The sequence below is a fragment of the Thamnophis elegans genome, chromosome 4 (genome assembly GCF_009769535.1).
Source record: "Thamnophis elegans isolate rThaEle1 chromosome 4, rThaEle1.pri, whole genome shotgun sequence".
In the NCBI taxonomy this organism is placed as follows: domain Eukaryota; kingdom Metazoa; phylum Chordata; class Lepidosauria; order Squamata; family Colubridae; genus Thamnophis; species Thamnophis elegans.
In genome coordinates, this window is record NC_045544.1 from 65,135,981 (window position 1) to 65,154,450 (window position 18,470).

Consider the following 18,470-nt stretch of genomic DNA (forward strand, 5'->3'; position numbering starts at 1 on the left):
ATATACAGATAGAAAATCTGTAATATAATTATGTCTGTAATCAAATACATAATTATATGTAATACATAATGATATGTAATATGTATACTACATACACAATTATATGTAATATAATACATATAGCTACATTTATTATATTATTAATAATAAAGTATTATTTATCTTCTCAGAATTTCTGCAGTAGAGGTAGTCCTTGACTTACAACTTTTCATTTAATGACCATTCAAAGTTACAATGGCACTGAAAAAAAGTGACATGACCGTTTTTCCCATTTACGACGACTGCAACATCCCTATGGTGACATGATCAAAATTTGGGCACTTGGCAACTGGCATGCATTTATGAGAGTTACACTATTCCAAGGTTATATGATTACCTTTGACCTGCTCACCGGGTCCAACAAGTAAAGTCAATGGGGGAAGGCAGATTCGCTTAATGACCACGTGATTCATTTAATTGCAGCGATTCGTTTAACAATTGTGGTAAAAAAAGGTTATAACAGGAGGCACAACTCATTTAACAACTTCCCTGCTTAGCAACAGAGGTTTTGGGCTCAATTGTGGTCGTAAGTCAAGAATTATCTATATTGCTTCTGAATTTGTCCAGCATTATGATTCCTACTGCTTTTATCCTCGCGAAAAGTTTATGAGGTATAATGCTATTATTTTAATTATTTAACAGAAGTAAAGCTGAAGTGGCCCAAAAAGAAGAAGGGAACCCTAAAGGGAGTAACCACTATAATATTTCATAATAGGAATTAAAACAGAAAGCAATGCTTTCTCTTTTTCTTCTTCTTAGGTGTAACTGTGAGGAATTGGGAATCTTTTGCCTTCACTTTAGATTAACCAGTTTTGTATATTGTTCAGTCTCCTAATTATAAGAAGTTGAAATAAAGCAGTATCATAAACTATGGTTTAATCTAAATGTGATTAATCTAAATGTCTGGTTTCCTCTTGCAGCTGCATTGGACAGAGAAAAGGGAAAGTGTGGTGACACCTAAACTCACTCCAGCTTATTTTATTTTCATAATGCTCATTTACAGTTTAGTATTATAATCCCTAGTGCCTCGTAATGGAGTGAGCTCCTGTTACTTGTCCCAGCTTTTGCTGACCTAGCAGTTCAAAAGCATGTAAAAATGCAAGTAGAAAAATAGGGACCACTTTGGTGGGAAGGTAACTGTGTTACATGGACCTTCGATGTTTAGTCATGCTGGCCACATGACCACGGAGACATCTTTGGATAGCGCTGGCTCTTTGGCTTTGAAACGGAGATGAGCACCGCCACCTAGAGTCGGGAATGACTAGCAGATACGTGCAAGGGGAACAAATACACCAATTTGATTCCTTACCGATGTAGACTCTTTTGGTTTAGGGACTCCCAAAAGTTCATATGCATAAAGAAATTCTTCCAACACCCTCTCATAACTGATACTGATTGGGACAAGATATATATCAAAAACCTCCCTTTTAAGAAAAGGATCCATCACAATATTGAGAAGACCTGCAGATACAAAGAACACCTTCAAAAATAAAGCACAAAAAACCTTTTTAAAAGACGTCTAAGTTAATACCTAATCTTTCTGTAGGAATTCAACCCTAGATTTTAAGGCTGTGCAAAAAATTCTGCATATGAACCATTTCATGCATAGAACAGGAAGTTCTTATCAGTCCACGTTCAGATACCGTAAATCTTTTTTTTAAAACACAGATCCAAAATATATATGTTTGATCCAGGCACAGAACTGGAATATACACGTTGGACAAGGTGTTCCAGAACAGACAAAACAGCAAGTGCTACCCAGGATGTAGGCGAGAGGTTAAAACAAGGGAAGGGGAAAGGAAGAAGTGGGAAGAGCCAGGGAGGGGCTATTATCATCTGAGTATCTGGAGCAGGGGTAAATATAGTTCCCAACTAAAAGGAAATAAGGCAAAAGAAGCTTGGGAAAATTGAGGCAGGTAATTGGCAGTTACCATATGCAGTGGGTCCTTGGACAGCAAATGCAGTGGTGGGTTCCTACCAGTTCGGACAGGTTTGGTTAAAGTGGTAGTGGTTTGGCAGCCCTGGTCGCTGGAACCGGCAGCGACCCAGGCCTGCCACACCCCAAACTGATTCTCCGGGTGGCGCCATAGACAATGCCATCTTGTTTTGTGATTCTGTGCATGCACGCCAGGGGTGGGTTTCTCGCCCCGTTCCAACCGGTTTGGTTGGAACGGGGCCAGCGGCGTCCTCGTGCACGCGCGTGGTGCACGCATGCGTACTAGCGTCTGCGCGATGCTCCAGCTGCTCCTGGAGGATCGCACAGGCGCTGTATGCATCCTGCGCATGCGTGGAAGCGCAGAACTCGTCAAAACCGGGTAAGGACCGCGGGCGGGCGGGCGCACCCTTCGCCGTTCCCGGAAGTTACTTACTTCCGGGTTCGCCGACCAACCGGTTCGCAGGGACCGCCACGAACCGGTTGAAACCCACCCCTGATGCACGCGCAGTGCAGCCACAAGCAAACTGGCAGTAGTGACTGTCGGAACCCACCCCTGTGCAAAGGTGACTAACCGGGAAGTACTGGAGCACATAACACCAGACATATAACTGGAAGGCAAAATCACAAAACTGTATCTCACTTATTTTGACTATGTAATGCAGTGGTAGTCAACCTGGTCCCTACCGCCCACTAGTGGGCGTTCCAGCTTTCATGGTGGGCGGTAGGGGTTTGCTGTAACTCTGCTTTATAAATTTTATAAAGTAAAGTTACTTCCCTACTTTATAAATCACCATTACTGTGGAACCGGTGGGCGGTTAGAAAATTTTACTACTAACAGAGATACAAAAGTGAGCGGTAGGTATAAAAAGGTTGACTACCCCTGATGTAATGCAAGAGAATTCCCTGGAAAAAGCAATTATGCTTGGAAGAGTTAATGGTAAAAGGAAACCAGGCCACCAAAGAACACGGTGGATGGACACCATCAAAGCTGACATCAGCCAGAGCAAAGAACTCCTCAGAATAGTGGGAGATCGGAAGACTTCCGACTGGGGAGATCTGGTCCACAGAATTATCATGAATTGGACATAACTGAATGGATAACGTCATAATCACTATATGTGGTGGGATGACAGCAAATGATAGAGAAGGGGAAAGTTTGAGAGGAGGTGGGCACTTGCTGAAGAAAGGTGGGGAGGATGAGATGCACAAGCCTAGCTTTACTCATCCAGATGTCCCTACCAGATATGGCTTGATTCAAATCAGGAAGCAATATTTACTGGTTTTCAGTTTGGCTCGACAGCCACCTACACTGGAATGGTCTGGCTAAATGTCCAAGCCACAATGTGTTTATACCATGCAAATAACTTAGTACATCTTTCATTTCAAGCACATGTATCAGTCCCTAGTAGCTGTTCAGAAATAAGATTGGATTCTCTTAAAATTTATAAGTCAGAGTTACTATAGTCTGAAGTTACAGAAATTTGAAAATTAAATGTTCTTTAGCATGTCACTTATCACTATATTCATTATTGTAAGGGTCCATTGCTTGTAATGCCAATTGCCTCTTGAAGAAGGGAGAGATTGCAACTTACTTCCCCGATATGGAAGGAATATGCACACATTCTGGCCCTATAATCTTATGGAATCTTCCAGCCTCTAGTTCAGGGGTGTCAAACTCGGGCCATCACGATGTCATCATGTGACATATTGCAACTTTTTTCCTTTGCTTAAATGGAGGTGGGCTTGACCAGCGCATGAGACATCTGGCCCACGGGACTAGATGCTCCTGCACTAGATGCTCCTATCAGATTTCTAGTATCAATTTAAGCATTCATAGTCACATTGTACCAAAAATAAATCATCTGTGCCTGCAGCAGCTATAGCTTTTTGACCTACATACCAAACTTTGGAGACAATGTCTTTGCAGTCCGGCTTCTAGTACCTTCAAGGTAAAACTCAACAGGGGCATGTCCATTCTTGAGAGAGGGGAAAAGAGAAAGAAAGAGAGAGAAAAGTCAACAATTAGCAAAGCAAGTGAGATATATACATTTTTCAGACGAGCAATCCATAAAATTGTGGGGGGAAAAGAAGCAGCAAATAACTATAAAATTTAATTAAGAGGAAAACATGTAACTCTGATTTTCAACATCTAAACTTAAAAGGAATCTCTTGTTCCTCAAGACAGATATATATTTACATATTGCCGATGAACTATCTACCATGAGCAAAAACCAACACAATATTACTGGCTATTTTAAAGTTATTCACCTTTAAAATACACTTGACATATTCAGCAAACACTGCCCAATAAAGCTTGTTTCCACCAAATGTACGTCGCATAAAAAAGGCACCTGATTTTCGAAGCAACTCACCAACTATTTTCATTCCAAGGAAATCTAGCAAAAGGACAGAAGATAGATGAAAGAAGTCAGTCGTGGTCAGTCTTGTAAGATAGTCCAATAAGTCCAGAAGCTCTAGCATTATTGTAAAATTACATTAATAGAATGTGGCCAACAAGGAAAGTCTGTTAGATTCACTAGATCTTAGTACAGTTTCCTGGAAACTTTGCATGGCTTAATTAGACACATATATAAGACACAGCCTGGCTAATAAAAATCCCCCTTTTATAGCCATTATAGTCCCCCGCCCTTTTTTTTCTTACTTATCTGACTGTTCAACTGACTTTTGGGCTATGTGTTTTGACTTTGAACATGGGTGATGGTTGTTGACCTAACTAACATCTCTGCCTTGAGAAGCTGGCTATTAATTAAACCCTGCTTAGTTAATAGCTTCTGCTTCTTCAATTGATTATATTAAAATAAAGTCTGAACTGCCATTAAATGTTTCTAAATCAAAGTTAATTTCAATTCAGATTTTCATTAAAAAGCTAAAATGTATGTATACAGAACATGCTAAATTTTTTAACATATTCAATTTATATACCTTTACAAAGTACTGAAAAAGTTATTGAAGAGCTCCAGTTTCTATATCTATTTGTGGCATTATGTGATCATTTGCAGCTCATGTTTATTAAAGTTTACAAGTTTACATATATTAGAAGTTGAAGTTCAAAGTAATTTCTGAATATGGATTACTTGCAGTCATAAATTTGAATTACCTTAAAACAAGTTACAGGGAAAACTGTGAATTCATCCTTTTTGAATGTTGTTGGGGGTTTTTTTGCCCAGAGGTTTAACACAGAGAGATCATAAATAAAGAAGAAATATTTCAATCCAGTTTTATAACAGATCAAGCCACCTTCAACTAACATAAAATTCTGGGAACTAAAAGCAAATGCTAAGAAAATTAAAATGTTTACCTATTCCTGCTGCAATGACTGGCAAAGTCAAGTCATAGTTATATAACACATAGGACAGTAAGAGAAAATCCATGTAGCTTCGATGGCTGGGCAACAGGACAACTGGATGTTCTTGGATTGCCTGTTGTAACTATGAGGACACAACATGTTATTTAAGTTTAAGAGATGCTGTGAATTACTGTTTGTTTTAAAAGGCAATGTTTTACTAAAACACATTCTACTACGCCATTTGTTTTCTACAAGCTAAAATGCTAATTTTATCAAGAGATGCACATTTTGCATTGAAATCCATGGATTACATCTATCTGTAACCCCTCTACCATTAATGATGGCCACAAATTATATTTCCCATGACTCACATGTGACTTTCCCTTTAACTTAAAATGTAATCCGGAAGACTAGAATTCAGAAGGCATATTTGCTTAAGTTATTTATTTATTTATAAAATTTATTGGCCATAGTGATCTCTGGGCAGTTTACAACCAACAACTATATAGGGACTAAATGTACAAAAACATGCCTGCAAAAATTAGGATTTAGCCCTATACTTTGACAGGACAACAGTTATGGGGTGTTTATAATTCACAACTCTTTTCTCCCATATTTCACTATAACAATTCCTTTGATTGGATTTTAAAAAAAAATTTGCTTTCCCCCCAAACCAGCATCCAACATATTTTGCACTAGGTAATTCCCAATAATTTCTATCTGGAAAAAAATGGTGGGGAACTCAAGTTGCATTGTCCAAAGTTCAAATTAGTTCACTGAGTCTTCAGTTGAAGTATAGAACAGTGCTTAGTACCAGTCTGTCATCTATATACTGCTCAAACTCTTGTGTCTGTAATCTTTACTGAGCAAAATGGTGCAACACAGGGCAAAACATTTTCAAACAAGGCACCTCAAATAAGCTAATGTTGGCACCTGTGACTCCCGTGGAAATAAAATTTTGAAAAGTTCTTGCCATTTCCTTGCTGCCGCCATGCTGCTGGGATCACATGACCCTCATTTACAATGTTGTCTAACACCTTCGCACAAATTAATGGGAAAGCTTGAGAAGCTTGAAGGGAAAAACTCAATGGGGATCATGTGATCATTGGCTGCGCACAGTGGCAGGTCTGGACTTGCAACTTCCTTCCTGGGAAGCTTACAGGAAGAAAGTCAATGGGAAGCCTTCCCTGTTGACTTTGTTTGTCAGAAAGTCGCAAAAGGTGTTCACATGACCCTGGGACATTGCATGTATCACAAATATGAGTCAGTTGCCAAGCATCTGAATGTTCATCAAATGGCCATGGGGATGCCGCAATGGTGGTTACGTGTGAAAAATGGTCATAAGTCACTTTTTCCAGGGCCGTTATAACTTCAAGCGGTCACTAAATGAACTATCTGTATATAAGTCAAGAACTACCTGCATATCTGAAAGAATGATCCAATGGGTCAGAGGTTGTTTTGTATAAGAATAGCCAGACCCTTTCCCAAATAGTTTTCTAAATTGTAATCGTATTCCATGACAAAGATTGATAGAAACGGAGTGATCAAAGTCCAATGCTTTTAAAATTTAGGCTATGTTCTGAATGAAGTGCATCTATATGTCTGTAAAAGCTTTGCCATTCTATAGCTAACTATTTTATTTGCTGCTTTTTACCTATTTCTCTGGGTATAGTTTTCATATTCAGATATATTTCTTAAAATCAAGGAGCTACAAGACATTTGTTGGTAATGATCTGAGTACTAACTTGAGTAATTTGTTTGCTTATATTAGTTGTAAAAATCACGCTACTCAACAATATGGACTTTTAACCACTAAATGTGGTAATGTGGTAAGAAAATACAGGGAGTCACAAGGAGTCCCTCTGTGGGAAGATGGGTGGTTCCAAAATGTGACAGATGGATGGACGGATGGATGAGTGAGTAGGTAGGTAGGTAGGTAGGTAAGTAGGTAGGTAGATGATAGATAGACAGACAGACAGACAGATAGATAGACAGATAGATGATAGATAAATAGATGATAGATAGATAAATAGATAAATAGATAAATAGATGATAGATAGATAGATAGATAGATAGATAGATAGATAGATAGATAGATAGATAGATAGATAGATAGATAGATAGTAAACTTAAGCATCCCCATGCACTCCCAGCATAAGCAAAGCAAAGTTTGTCTCATCACTCTGGTTCAGAATTCAAGAAAACTGGACGGTCAAGAGTATCTACAAATACTTTAATATATAATTAAAAATGGTCTACTCTGACCATTTTTCAGAATGAGTTTGGTAGCACCTTATCAGACTAACAAAATTTATGAAATTTATAAGCTAAGACTCACTTCATCAGATCCATGAAGAGGTTAAGCTGATGTAGGATGTACAATGGAACGAGGTAGGCAAAAGGGAAGGGAACATGGGATGATTATAGAGATGAAGGTTACATGTGAGAGACACAAGTACCTTATCAATTAACAATTGAAATACGTTAAAAATCCAATCTATTTGTTACCCTTATTTGAGAATATGTCAAAGTTTTACCTATAAAAGTGACAATTTCAACCAAAATCTTTGATTACAGCGATTGCCATACTTCTAAAATGTTACCAATCTGTCCCTTATTCCCATCTTTAAATATTCCTGTAAAAATATGCATATGAGCCAATATGAAATATGAAACCAATCAGTTTTGTATCCCAACTTATTTTGACAAAAAAAAATACAAGATCAGGTAAATAAATGCGCTTGAAAAAGGATCCATTCGGCAAAACACAATGGTTTCCATCTTCAAACCCCGTATCATCTATCGATTAATCTTCCACAAATACTCAAATCGTCCCCAACAAATTTTGTGATGAAAGTGCGGAGGGAATAAGAAGTTGAGAAATGGGGCAGTTCTATTACAGACATAAGCCTACAGCATTCCAAAATTAAGCCCTCTTGCATAAATACCCCCTCACTTTACAGGCTGCTCCAATTGCAACCAAGTTTTGTAATACTTCTAAGAAGAAATCCTCGTCACATATTTCTAACTATGAATTTGGTTAATTCTAGATTTATCTTTTGATAGGCTAGGTGTGGTTAAATAGAACAGGCACATCTGATCATTTTCTTACTAATACACCTGATACTATGACAAACCAATTTACCCACATAGTGCTGAAAAGTTTATTTTAGAAAACAGCAAAGATAAAGCAAAAAACCCAGAGAAAATGAAATCAGTTTCAACATGTGACTGAAGAAAGCAAAAAACCTTTTCTATGAAAAAGATGACTGTTAGAAAAAATCTTCCTGAAGTATCAATTTTTATGTTAAAACAGATTTCCATATTAGTATTGCTTCAGTCATATAGCTTATGATGAAAACATGGCATAATTACATACTTCCAGAATAGATCCATCCATTTGTAAGGTGACAGAGTTATCCCACCTTTACAGTTGTCTTCATTTGCCAATCTAATTCTTGCTTTTTAAAGTTTTTTCTACCTTAAAATACCTTTTGTTTTGTTGTTGCTCTGCATATAGAGAAAAACTGTAGGAACTTTGATACCATCTATCGAAAGCAGTATAATACAAGAAAAAATTTGTTTGCATAATTGTTATCGTACTTGTTCTTCACCCACTATACCTATTTCTATATGCCCCACAAAGTAATCTTCAGTCCCTCAATGCTAAGCCCAATTGTGATACTACTAATATATCTAGCATAGTGAAAAATTACAGCTTTTCAACAAAGGATTGAGTCACATAATTAGTTACTGAGATTTTCTCTCATTCAGTTAATATTCTACCAGCTGAGTAAATCTTCCAAGTACTTACCAACTAGTTACACTGAGCAAACAAAGATCTACCTCCCAGAAGTTATTATACTTGGCTGTGGGAGTCTGCTTTGTTTATACCTTGAGACTTTCCCTGTTTGGGATAAAGAAATCCTTTTAAAGAATCATCTGTGCTAAGGCATCTGTTACGGGCAGAGACTATATACTGCACTAAGTGGAAATGTGCTGGAGTAAAAATGAATTCACTGTTTCACCTCACAACTATCATTTCTGAAGGTAGGAAAAGAAATAACTTGATTTCTAGTAACTTATACAGTCTCATCTACACCATTTTCTGGCACAACAAATAAGTGGTTTACCATCTCTTTCTGGATTTTAGACAGGTTACTACTTTTGATGCCTTTATAGTTGTCAGTAGCAAGGTACACATTTTAAAACAAAACAGACCCTTGGAATTATTTTGCAGTTTACTCCAATCCCATATTAAGAACTGCATATAATTTTTGCAAACATTAATATTTATTTATTGTTGCATATGGACACCTGCAGTCACTTTTCTTTCAGTTTCTTGTTCTGCATTTTGGTATGACAATCCTCAACAATTAAGAATTTTCAGTGAAGAGTATGTTAATGGGATAACGAATGCACAACCCAAGGAATTTGGAAAGCTTACTGTTAACTAGAGATTCTTGCATTAATTCATCCTGATTGCATTTGCATAAAATGCTATTTTATCAGGAAGTATTCATACATACTTACTTTTTGCATGCCATCTTCATTTATGTACACGCTCTTGAAAAGGCATTTTAAGATTTTGCTTAGAGTAAAAGCAAAAAAACGAATAGCTCCCATATGCATGCTGTGTCCCATCTCATCCAGAATTTCTGCTGCCTCTTCTTGTATAATATCAAGGGATTCACCAGTCTCTTTTGATAGCTAAGCACAGAAATCAAGAGCTTTAATTAATAAAGACATCCCTCAGATATTCTGAATTTCTGGACTTTCTGAACCAGAGCAAAACTTTGAAACCTAGACTTCTGCTACGGAGACCCACCAAATGTCTATTAAAACCCATAAAAAGGACATCAGAGATAACAGTGCTTTCTGCTCATTTTCCCCAACAACTAGTACTGGATGAATAGATACATAATCACCATAAAAGCAGCCATGAATAAGCTTAACTTTCATTACAGGTAGTGCTCGACTTACAACAGTTCCTTTAGTGACTGTTCGAAGTTATAACAGCACTGAAAAAAGTGACTTATGACAATTATTCGCAGTTATGACCACTGCATCATCCCCATGGTCAAGTGATTTATATTCGGATGCTTGAAAACAGGTTCATATTTATGATGGTTGCAGTGTCTGGGAGTCCATATTTTGCGACATTCTGACAAGCAAAGTCAATGGGGCAGCCAGATTCATTTAGCAATTCCTACTAATTTAACAACTGCAGTGACTCACTTAACAAATGTGACAAGGAAAGTTGTAAAATGGGACAAAAGTCACTTAACAAATTTCTCACTTAGCAACACAAGTTCTGGGCTCAATTGTGTTCATAAGTCAAGGACTATCTGTAGTTGATTAAACGGTAAGGCCTTTTTAATGCATTTATTTATGAATGTATAAACTGTAGGGACGCAATGGCTCAGTGGTTAAGATACTAAGCTTGACAATCAGAAAGGTCAGCAGTTTGGCGGTTTGAATCCCTAGTGCCGCATAACAGAATGAGCTCCCGTTACTTGTCCCAGCTTCTACCAACCTAGCAGTTTGAAAGCATGTAAAAAATGCAAATAGAAAAATAGGGACCACTTTTGGTGGGAAGGTAACAGTATTCTGTGCACCTTTGCCATTTACTCATGCCAGCCACATGACCACAGAGACATCTTTGGACAGCGCTGGCTCTTTAGCTTTGAAATGGAAATGAGCACCACCACCCCTGGAGTCGAGAACGACTAGCACATATGTTCAAGGGGAACCTTTACCTTTACCTTTAAACAGCTCTAAATAGAGTATATAAGCTACAGTTTATGAAAAAACAACTATAAAATTCAATCATATATACGAATCATGATATATAATTGCAGTAAATTTCTGGCATTTGGGTCTAAACAGCACTCATGTACAAAACATGCTCTCTTTTTATTAAACAGAAGCAGCTGAATGGATGGATGTATCCCATCCAAGAGAAGAATTGGGACAAGCCTCATTAGACATTACCAAGACATTAGAATTATATGTCTTTGAGTGGTATATTTCCAATCAACTTTTAACAAAATTAATAAATTACATTCAGCACAAATTGAATAAATATCCCTGATTTGGAAATATGTCTTTAGGGAGCTTCAAAACTATAATGAAAAAGCACAATTATTTCACAGAAGAGTTCTATCACAAATCTTGAAGAGGAAAAAAAAACTAGGGAGCCAGGATAATTAGGATATTGGTGGGTAATAAAGTTACTGGCCAAATCATTATAAACAGCAGCTGACAAATAAACAACTGAAAGAAGAGCAGATAAAAAGTTGACACACCTGACTGATGACATACTGAACCTGTTCAGACTGTAGAACAATACTTTTAATGGCACTTGGCTTACAGGGAGAAAGTTCTTTATAAACAACAGGAGTATAACATTTCATTGCATATCTGAGGTCACTGGACTGCCGCCGCTCTTCCAAAATATCTTCAAATTCATATTTTTTCTTTGATGTGAGATTTTTCTGCTGGGAATAATACAAATGGAGAATTAGACACTGGCCACATTAGCAGAGTTTTAAGTAAAACTATCTAGCTCATTACACTTCTATACATAAAAATGCATTGTTCCAGCTTTTGCATTCCCACCTGCAGGAGTATGCAACAAAATAAAGATAGAGAAGTAAACATTATGTTTTGTTTTGTTTCCTTCCTTCCTTGCCTTCAAGTCTGTGTTGATTGTTGATGACAGCCTGGACATGTCCCGTAGTTTCCTTGCCATCATTTTTGGAATTGGTTTGACCCCTGCCTTCTTCCTAGGATTGAGAGAGTGACTGGCCACAAGTTAGCCAGCAGGTATTTGTGCCAAAGGAGGGACTAAGGGACTAAAACACAGAGTGTCTTAGTTTCTAACATGGTACCTCAAACCATTACACTAAACTGGCCCTTCTGTTCTAATAGAGAGTTGTGGTTTATTGTATCTCTCCGGAAACCAGGATCTGAAAAATTTGGGTTTACAGAATTACCCTACATTCAAGAAGGCAAGCAAACAGAAACCAAGTTTTAAGTCAGTTAGGCACATCAAATAAGTCCTAGAAACCACAACAGATTTATTTTCAGGTAGGTATGGCCATTTTAACTATTTTGTTAAGCTTTTAAGATTTGTAGTGATAAATGTTATGTAATACTTTTGTAATATTTGCTGTCAATTTGTAAGATGCAATCAGCCCACACCAATGAGCCACAAGGGATTATTACTGGTATCTACATGTTCTACAAAACATATCTTACTGATACTGCCATTGTCCTCCTTCCTTCATCTGAAGCTACAACATTAAACCTAGCTAGTTTTGTAGCAATAGATTCCTACTTGCATCCTACTTGCATACTGGAAGAACTCTGAAGAACTCTGTGCTCTGAAGAACACAATTACACTCAGAGAATCATTGCGGGGAGGGGGGGCACAGGATCTGACATAAATTACACTCGGACCAAATGTTTCTGGGATCATAAACTTATCTGTAAATATTTACTGATGGTAGGTAGCATTGAACTTAATGGAACTTATACATATATTTATGTACATAGAAGTAAGTGTACATAAAGGATTGCATTGGTAGAGTCTAGGTAAAATCCCTACCATTAGCAGAGTTCCTTAAAAATCTTAAAATATGAACAAAGATGATAAACATGTGAAAGAGGATTCAGAAATGATTACCCAATTTTACTAGAATTTATTTAATGTATCTGTTTCAAACAATCACTGCCTCCTAAATGGGTTAACAAAGAGATGGAACACACTCACAATATAATCTGACATGACACATGAAAGAACTGAATTTAGAGATTAGTTTCTAAAGGTTTAAAGGAGGGGTAAGAAGATGTTTGGTTTTTACATAAGCTTAAGTGTTTGTGCGTCTTCTATTTTTTTTGCTTTTAAAAGCCTAAGGCAAGCTCCAAACAAAAAAATCAAAGGATCATCTTACTGTACTGCCTTTACAATTTGTCCTCAACATACAGTGGGGCAAAAAAGTATTTAGTCAGCCACCAATTGTGCAAGTTCTCCCACTTAAAAAGATGAGAGAGGCCTGTAATAGAAATCATAGGTAGACTTCAACTATGAGAGACAAAATGAGAAAACAAATCCAGACAATCACATTGTCTGATTTGGAAAGAACTTTTTTGCAAATTATGGTGGAAAATAAGTATTTTGTCACCTACAAACAAGCAAGATTTCTGGCTCTCACAGACCTGTAACCTTCTTTTAGAGGCTCCTCTGTCCTCCACTCATTACCTGTATTAATGGCACCTTTTTGAACTTGTTAGCAGTATAAAAGACACCTGTACACAACCTCAGTCACACTCCAAACTCCACTATGGTGAAGACCAAAGAGCTGTCGAAGGACACCAGAAACAAAATTGTAGACCTGCACAGGCTGGGAAGACTGAATCTGCAACAGGCAAGCAGCTTGGTGTGAAGAAATAAACTGTGGGAGCAATAATTAGAAAATGGAAGACATACAAGATCACTGATAATCTCCCTTGATCTAGGGCTCCACGCAAGATCTCACCCCGTGGGGTCAAAATGATCACAAGAACGGTGAGCAAATATCCCAGAACCATTCAGGGGGACCTCGTGAATGACCTGCAGAGAGCTGGGACCAACGTAACAAAGGCTACCATCAGATTCAGATCCTGCAGTGTCAGACCCCCTGCTTAAGCCAGTGCATGTCTGGGCCCATCTGAAGTTTGCTATAGAGAATTTGGATGATCCAGAAGAGGATTGGGAGAATGTCATATGGTCAGATGAAACCAAAGTAGAACTGTTTGGTACAAACACAACTCGTCGTGTTTGGAAGAGAGAGAATGCTGAGTTGCATCCAAAGAACACCATACCTACTGTGAAGCACGGGGGTGGCAACATCATGCTTTGGGGCTGTTTCTCTGCAAAGGGACAAGTACGACTGATCCGTGTACAGGAAAGAATGAATGGGGCCATGTATTGTGAGATTTGGAGTGCAAACCTCCTTCCATCAGCAAGGGCATTGAAGATGAAACGGTGCTGGGTCTTTCACCAGGACAATGATCCCAAACACACCGCCCGGGCAACGAAGGAGTGGCTTCGTAAGAAGCATTTCAAGGTCCTGGAGTGGCCTAGCCAGTCTCCAGATCTCAACCCCAGAGAAAACCTTTGGAGGGAGTTGAAAGTCCGTGTTGCCCAGCAACAGCCCCAAAACATCACTGCTCTAGAGGAGATCTGCATGGAGGAATGGGCCAACATACCAGCAACAGTGTGTGCCAACCTTGTGAAGACTTACAGAAAATGTTTGACCTCTGTCATTGCGACAAAGGATATATAACAAAGTATTGAGATGAACTTTTGATATTGACCAAATACTTATTTTCCAGCATAATTTGCAAATAAATTCTTTCCAAATCAGACAATGTGATTGTCTGGATTTGTTTTCTCATTTTGTCTCTCATAGGTGAGGTCTACCTATGATGTCAATTACAGGCCTCTCTCATCTTTTTAAGTGGAAGAACTTGCACAACTGTTGGCTGACTAAATACTTTTTTGCCCCACTATAACAAATTTACAATGTATCCCAAAAATGGGTCTTATAACCTGGTTTTGAAGTAACAACATCACCCCTCTCCCCACCCTCTGACCACTTGACTACATTTTGGGTGTTGGGCAACCAGCTCAAATTTACAGAAGCTCTCTGTGGTGACATGATTATGATTTACAACATTTTTGCTGGCAATCAGCATTTTTCTGGTTACTAGCAAACTCCACTCCATAGCATTTAACAACCGCAGTGTTTGCTTTATGACGGCCATAAATAAGCTGACAAAATCAGGTCTGGTCGCATGGCTTTGCAACCATCACTACTCAAGACCATAATTGTGAGCTCAATTGCACACATAATTCAGAGGACTATCTATACTTCTAACAGATTTAAAATCTTATTTCAATAAAAATAATCCCAAAGCTGGATTGAATATAACAAATTGATATACCAGATTGTTTCTGGGCATCACAGAGTTTAATGGCATACTGACACAATGAAATATAGCTTTAACTGTCCATTGGAAAGAATGGGTATCTATTAAACAATTGCAAGATTCAAATATCTGTGGTTGACATAACACATCATTTGTGCTATTATGTAACTGGCCCTTTTAATCCGTTGTTCAGACTAGAGGTGAGTTCCGGCAGGCACTACTGTTGGTTCGCTCGTGTGTACCATTGATGTCTGCTGTGCGCGCATGCACAGTGCAATTAAAATTGTTCTGTGCATGTGCAGAACTGAAAAACAAGATGGTGAACTGGTTTGGGGCCTGACAGGCTGAGGGGGGGCGTGGCATGCCTGGGTCACTGCCGGTTCCAGTGACCCAGGCCGCCAAACCACTACCAGTTTGGCCGAACTGGTTAGAACCCACCACTGGTTCAGACCTTTTTTCTGCAACTTTGGTTATAGAATACACAAGAAGTTATGGAAAGTATTTTTGTTCAAACCTTGACATTCCCAGTTTCAAATATCACAGACAGAAAAGGTAAGAAAGAACTGCTGCCCAAAACTTTGAAGAGCCGTTCTTAATCAGAATAAACAGGATTGCAAGATGATGTAATACTGCAACTCCATATAAAAAAAGTCTTGATAAGTTCCTGAGATATATTTTCCCACAAATGAGATGCATAATCTGCATTTGTCACTGTACTGCTCTGCCCAGAGAAAATTTAGTTTTGTATTATTGAATACCCAAAGAGGTGCATGGTTCTGCTTCCTTCAGTGGCACTATTAAAATCTTCTTGTCCTTTTACAAGAAACCGGGAGGGTGTAATACAGGTAGTCCTTGACTTGCAATAATTCATTTAGTGACCGTTCAAAGTTACAACAGAACTGAAAAAAGGACTTATGACCATTTTTCACATTTACAACCGTTGCAGCATCCCCATGGTCATGTGATCAAAATTCAAATGCTTGGCAACTGGTTCATATTTATGATGATTGCAGTGTCTCAGGGTCATTTGATCCTCTTTTACAACCTTCTGACAAGCAAAGTCAATGGGGAAACCAGATTCACTTATAACTGTGTTAGTAACAACTTTAGTAATTCACTTAACAACTGTGTTAAGAAAGGTCGTAAAATGGGGCAAAATTCACTCAACACCTATCTCACTTAGCAATAGAAATTTTGGGCTCAATTGCAGTTGTAAGTCGAGGACTATCTGTATGCTATATTACAGCATTCACTTCTTGGGAAGGGAAGGATACGATACATATTGATAATATGTGAGAATTAAGGATTGCACAAGTCAGTCTTGAAAAACCAATCAGTTAAAGAACAATCATATTCCCTTTAGCATTGAGAAGAGCAAAAGGCCCCAGAAGTATTTACACATTTTCCAGTTTCCAGCAGTATGACACTTACCATATGTATTTAGCTTCCCTTTTCCACAGGGACAATAAGATATATATTTTTTCTTCTGTTCAATCATACCCAATTCTCAGAGGCTGCCTGGACAAGTCCCTGTAGTTTTGTTGCCAAGGTTTTTTAGAAGTAGTTTGCCACTGCCTTCTTCCAAGGAGTAAGAGAAAATGCCCAAGATGACCCAGTTAGTTTTATACCTAAAGTAGGACTAGAACTTGGTTGATGCCTTAACCACACCAAACTGCTTTCTCTCTCTATCTTATACCAAATTATTAAAGATACTCTTGATAAACTTATTATATAATTTAAAAAATACCTCTAAAGACACTGAAGCAATTGTCAGGACTTTTTGGTTGCTAGAGATTGTTCCAAGACCATATGGATACATCAGTTTTGTGATGTCATTCCTTACTCTTATTGTAATTATTTTTGAGATGTGGTTATTAAATGTTATTTAAATTATTTCCTGATCATAAGAATCAGTATTTACAGATACGAACCCATCCTACATTATAATTGAGTCATTACCTTTTGATAAGTTAAGCAATTTAATAAATCTCATATTATTCCAACGAGATCACACATATTGAAATGATGAATAGAAAACAGACTTTACAAAACAATACTCTCTACCTTAATGGTTTGTTTTTGGTGGCAATATAAAGAAGTACAACATAAAAGTTTACTAATGTATTTGTTAGATTTATTTTTCACCTTTTCTTCGGTAGTTGAAAACAGCATACCAATAGCTCTGTGAAATAATTGGTCTAAGGAATAGTGGCTGATCTTTCATGGCCATGGGTAGATTTTAGCCTGATCTTCCTGTCTAACATCTTAAACCACCACAATCTACATGATTGCATTCTATTTATTTCCTATATGCCTTAAAAAATATATTCAGCATATTATGTATTTTGAACATAAATCTGGATGACCATTTTATCAATCACCATAATATCTGAGATTAAAGCATTAGTCGAATCAACTGTATCTAAATTGTTCAAATTTATGCCTGGAACAAGATTACAAGGCGGTCTGGTCCTTGAATCCAGGCATGTGAAAAGCAACTCACCACACAGAGCACACGGGTGCATGTGGCAGCCTTCCCCAGCCCGATGGTGATCCGCAGTGGGGAACCACAAGTCCCACCATCCCACCCACCAGCCAGGGTGCAAAAAGTGTGGTTCAACACAGCTACAACAGAAAGGTTGTCAGAACATGCTTTAAATGCTGGCAGGGAACAATGGAGGCCGCTGCTGCTGTTAACCTGCTGAGCGTCAGGCAACCATTGCAGTACCCGCTTCTTCTAGCCCCCCAAAAGAAGCGGCTGTCCCGTTACCACAAGTGCAAGGATGCCCAGGAAGGGATTTTTTGTGGGGGGGGGGGGGAGCGAGGCCTTTGGCCGACGGCGCTGCAGGGCTTCCAAGCACGCCTAGCCTCTCCCTTTTCCCCGTCCCCCAATTCAGCCTGCATGAAGCAATCCCGCCTCGGCTGCTGCCCCCCCCCCTCCGCCATTCCCAAAACGGGAGGCAGCTACTTACCGAGTATACAGGAGGGCCACGCCGAGCGGCTGCCCCGACCGCTGCGGCCATCGCCAGGCTGCTTTCTCCTGTCGGGGTGCCCGGCTGCACTCACTCCTGGCTGGCTGGCTCCCTCCCCCGCCGGTTACCGGTAGCACCCATCCACCCGCCCCTGCTCGCCGCCGACGCCCTCGCCACCGTGCTCTGCGAAGCCAGCCGAAGGAGGGAATCTGTCACTCGGGGAAGAAGGGCGGAAGTA

General features: G+C 38.8%; 1 protein-coding gene across 4 annotated transcripts in view; it reads right to left on the minus strand.

Moving 5' to 3' along the window:
• Nucleotides 1-18,423, minus strand: part of GNPAT (glyceronephosphate O-acyltransferase) — a 32,183-nt gene extending 13,760 nt beyond the window's left edge. The window contains exons 1-7 of one of the 4 annotated variants that reach the window (XM_032215242.1): nucleotides 18,233-18,423; nucleotides 11,591-11,779; nucleotides 9,816-9,992; nucleotides 5,295-5,424; nucleotides 4,244-4,371; nucleotides 3,876-3,951; nucleotides 1,349-1,500 (exon numbers count right to left, since the gene is read on the minus strand). In XM_032215242.1, coding sequence (XP_032071133.1) covers nucleotides 1,349-1,500; nucleotides 3,876-3,951; nucleotides 4,244-4,371; nucleotides 5,295-5,424; nucleotides 9,816-9,992; nucleotides 11,591-11,779; nucleotides 18,233-18,283 — 903 coding nt within the window. In that variant the 5' untranslated portion in view covers nucleotides 18,284-18,423. Of the gene's footprint in view, nucleotides 1-1,348; nucleotides 1,501-3,875; nucleotides 3,952-4,243; nucleotides 4,372-5,294; nucleotides 5,425-9,815; nucleotides 9,993-11,590; nucleotides 11,783-16,691; nucleotides 16,800-18,232 lie in introns of those variants that run through there. The other 3 variants (XM_032215241.1, XM_032215244.1, XM_032215243.1) reach the window with 3 other exon arrangements.
• Between the last annotated feature and the right edge of the window lie 47 nt (nucleotides 18,424-18,470).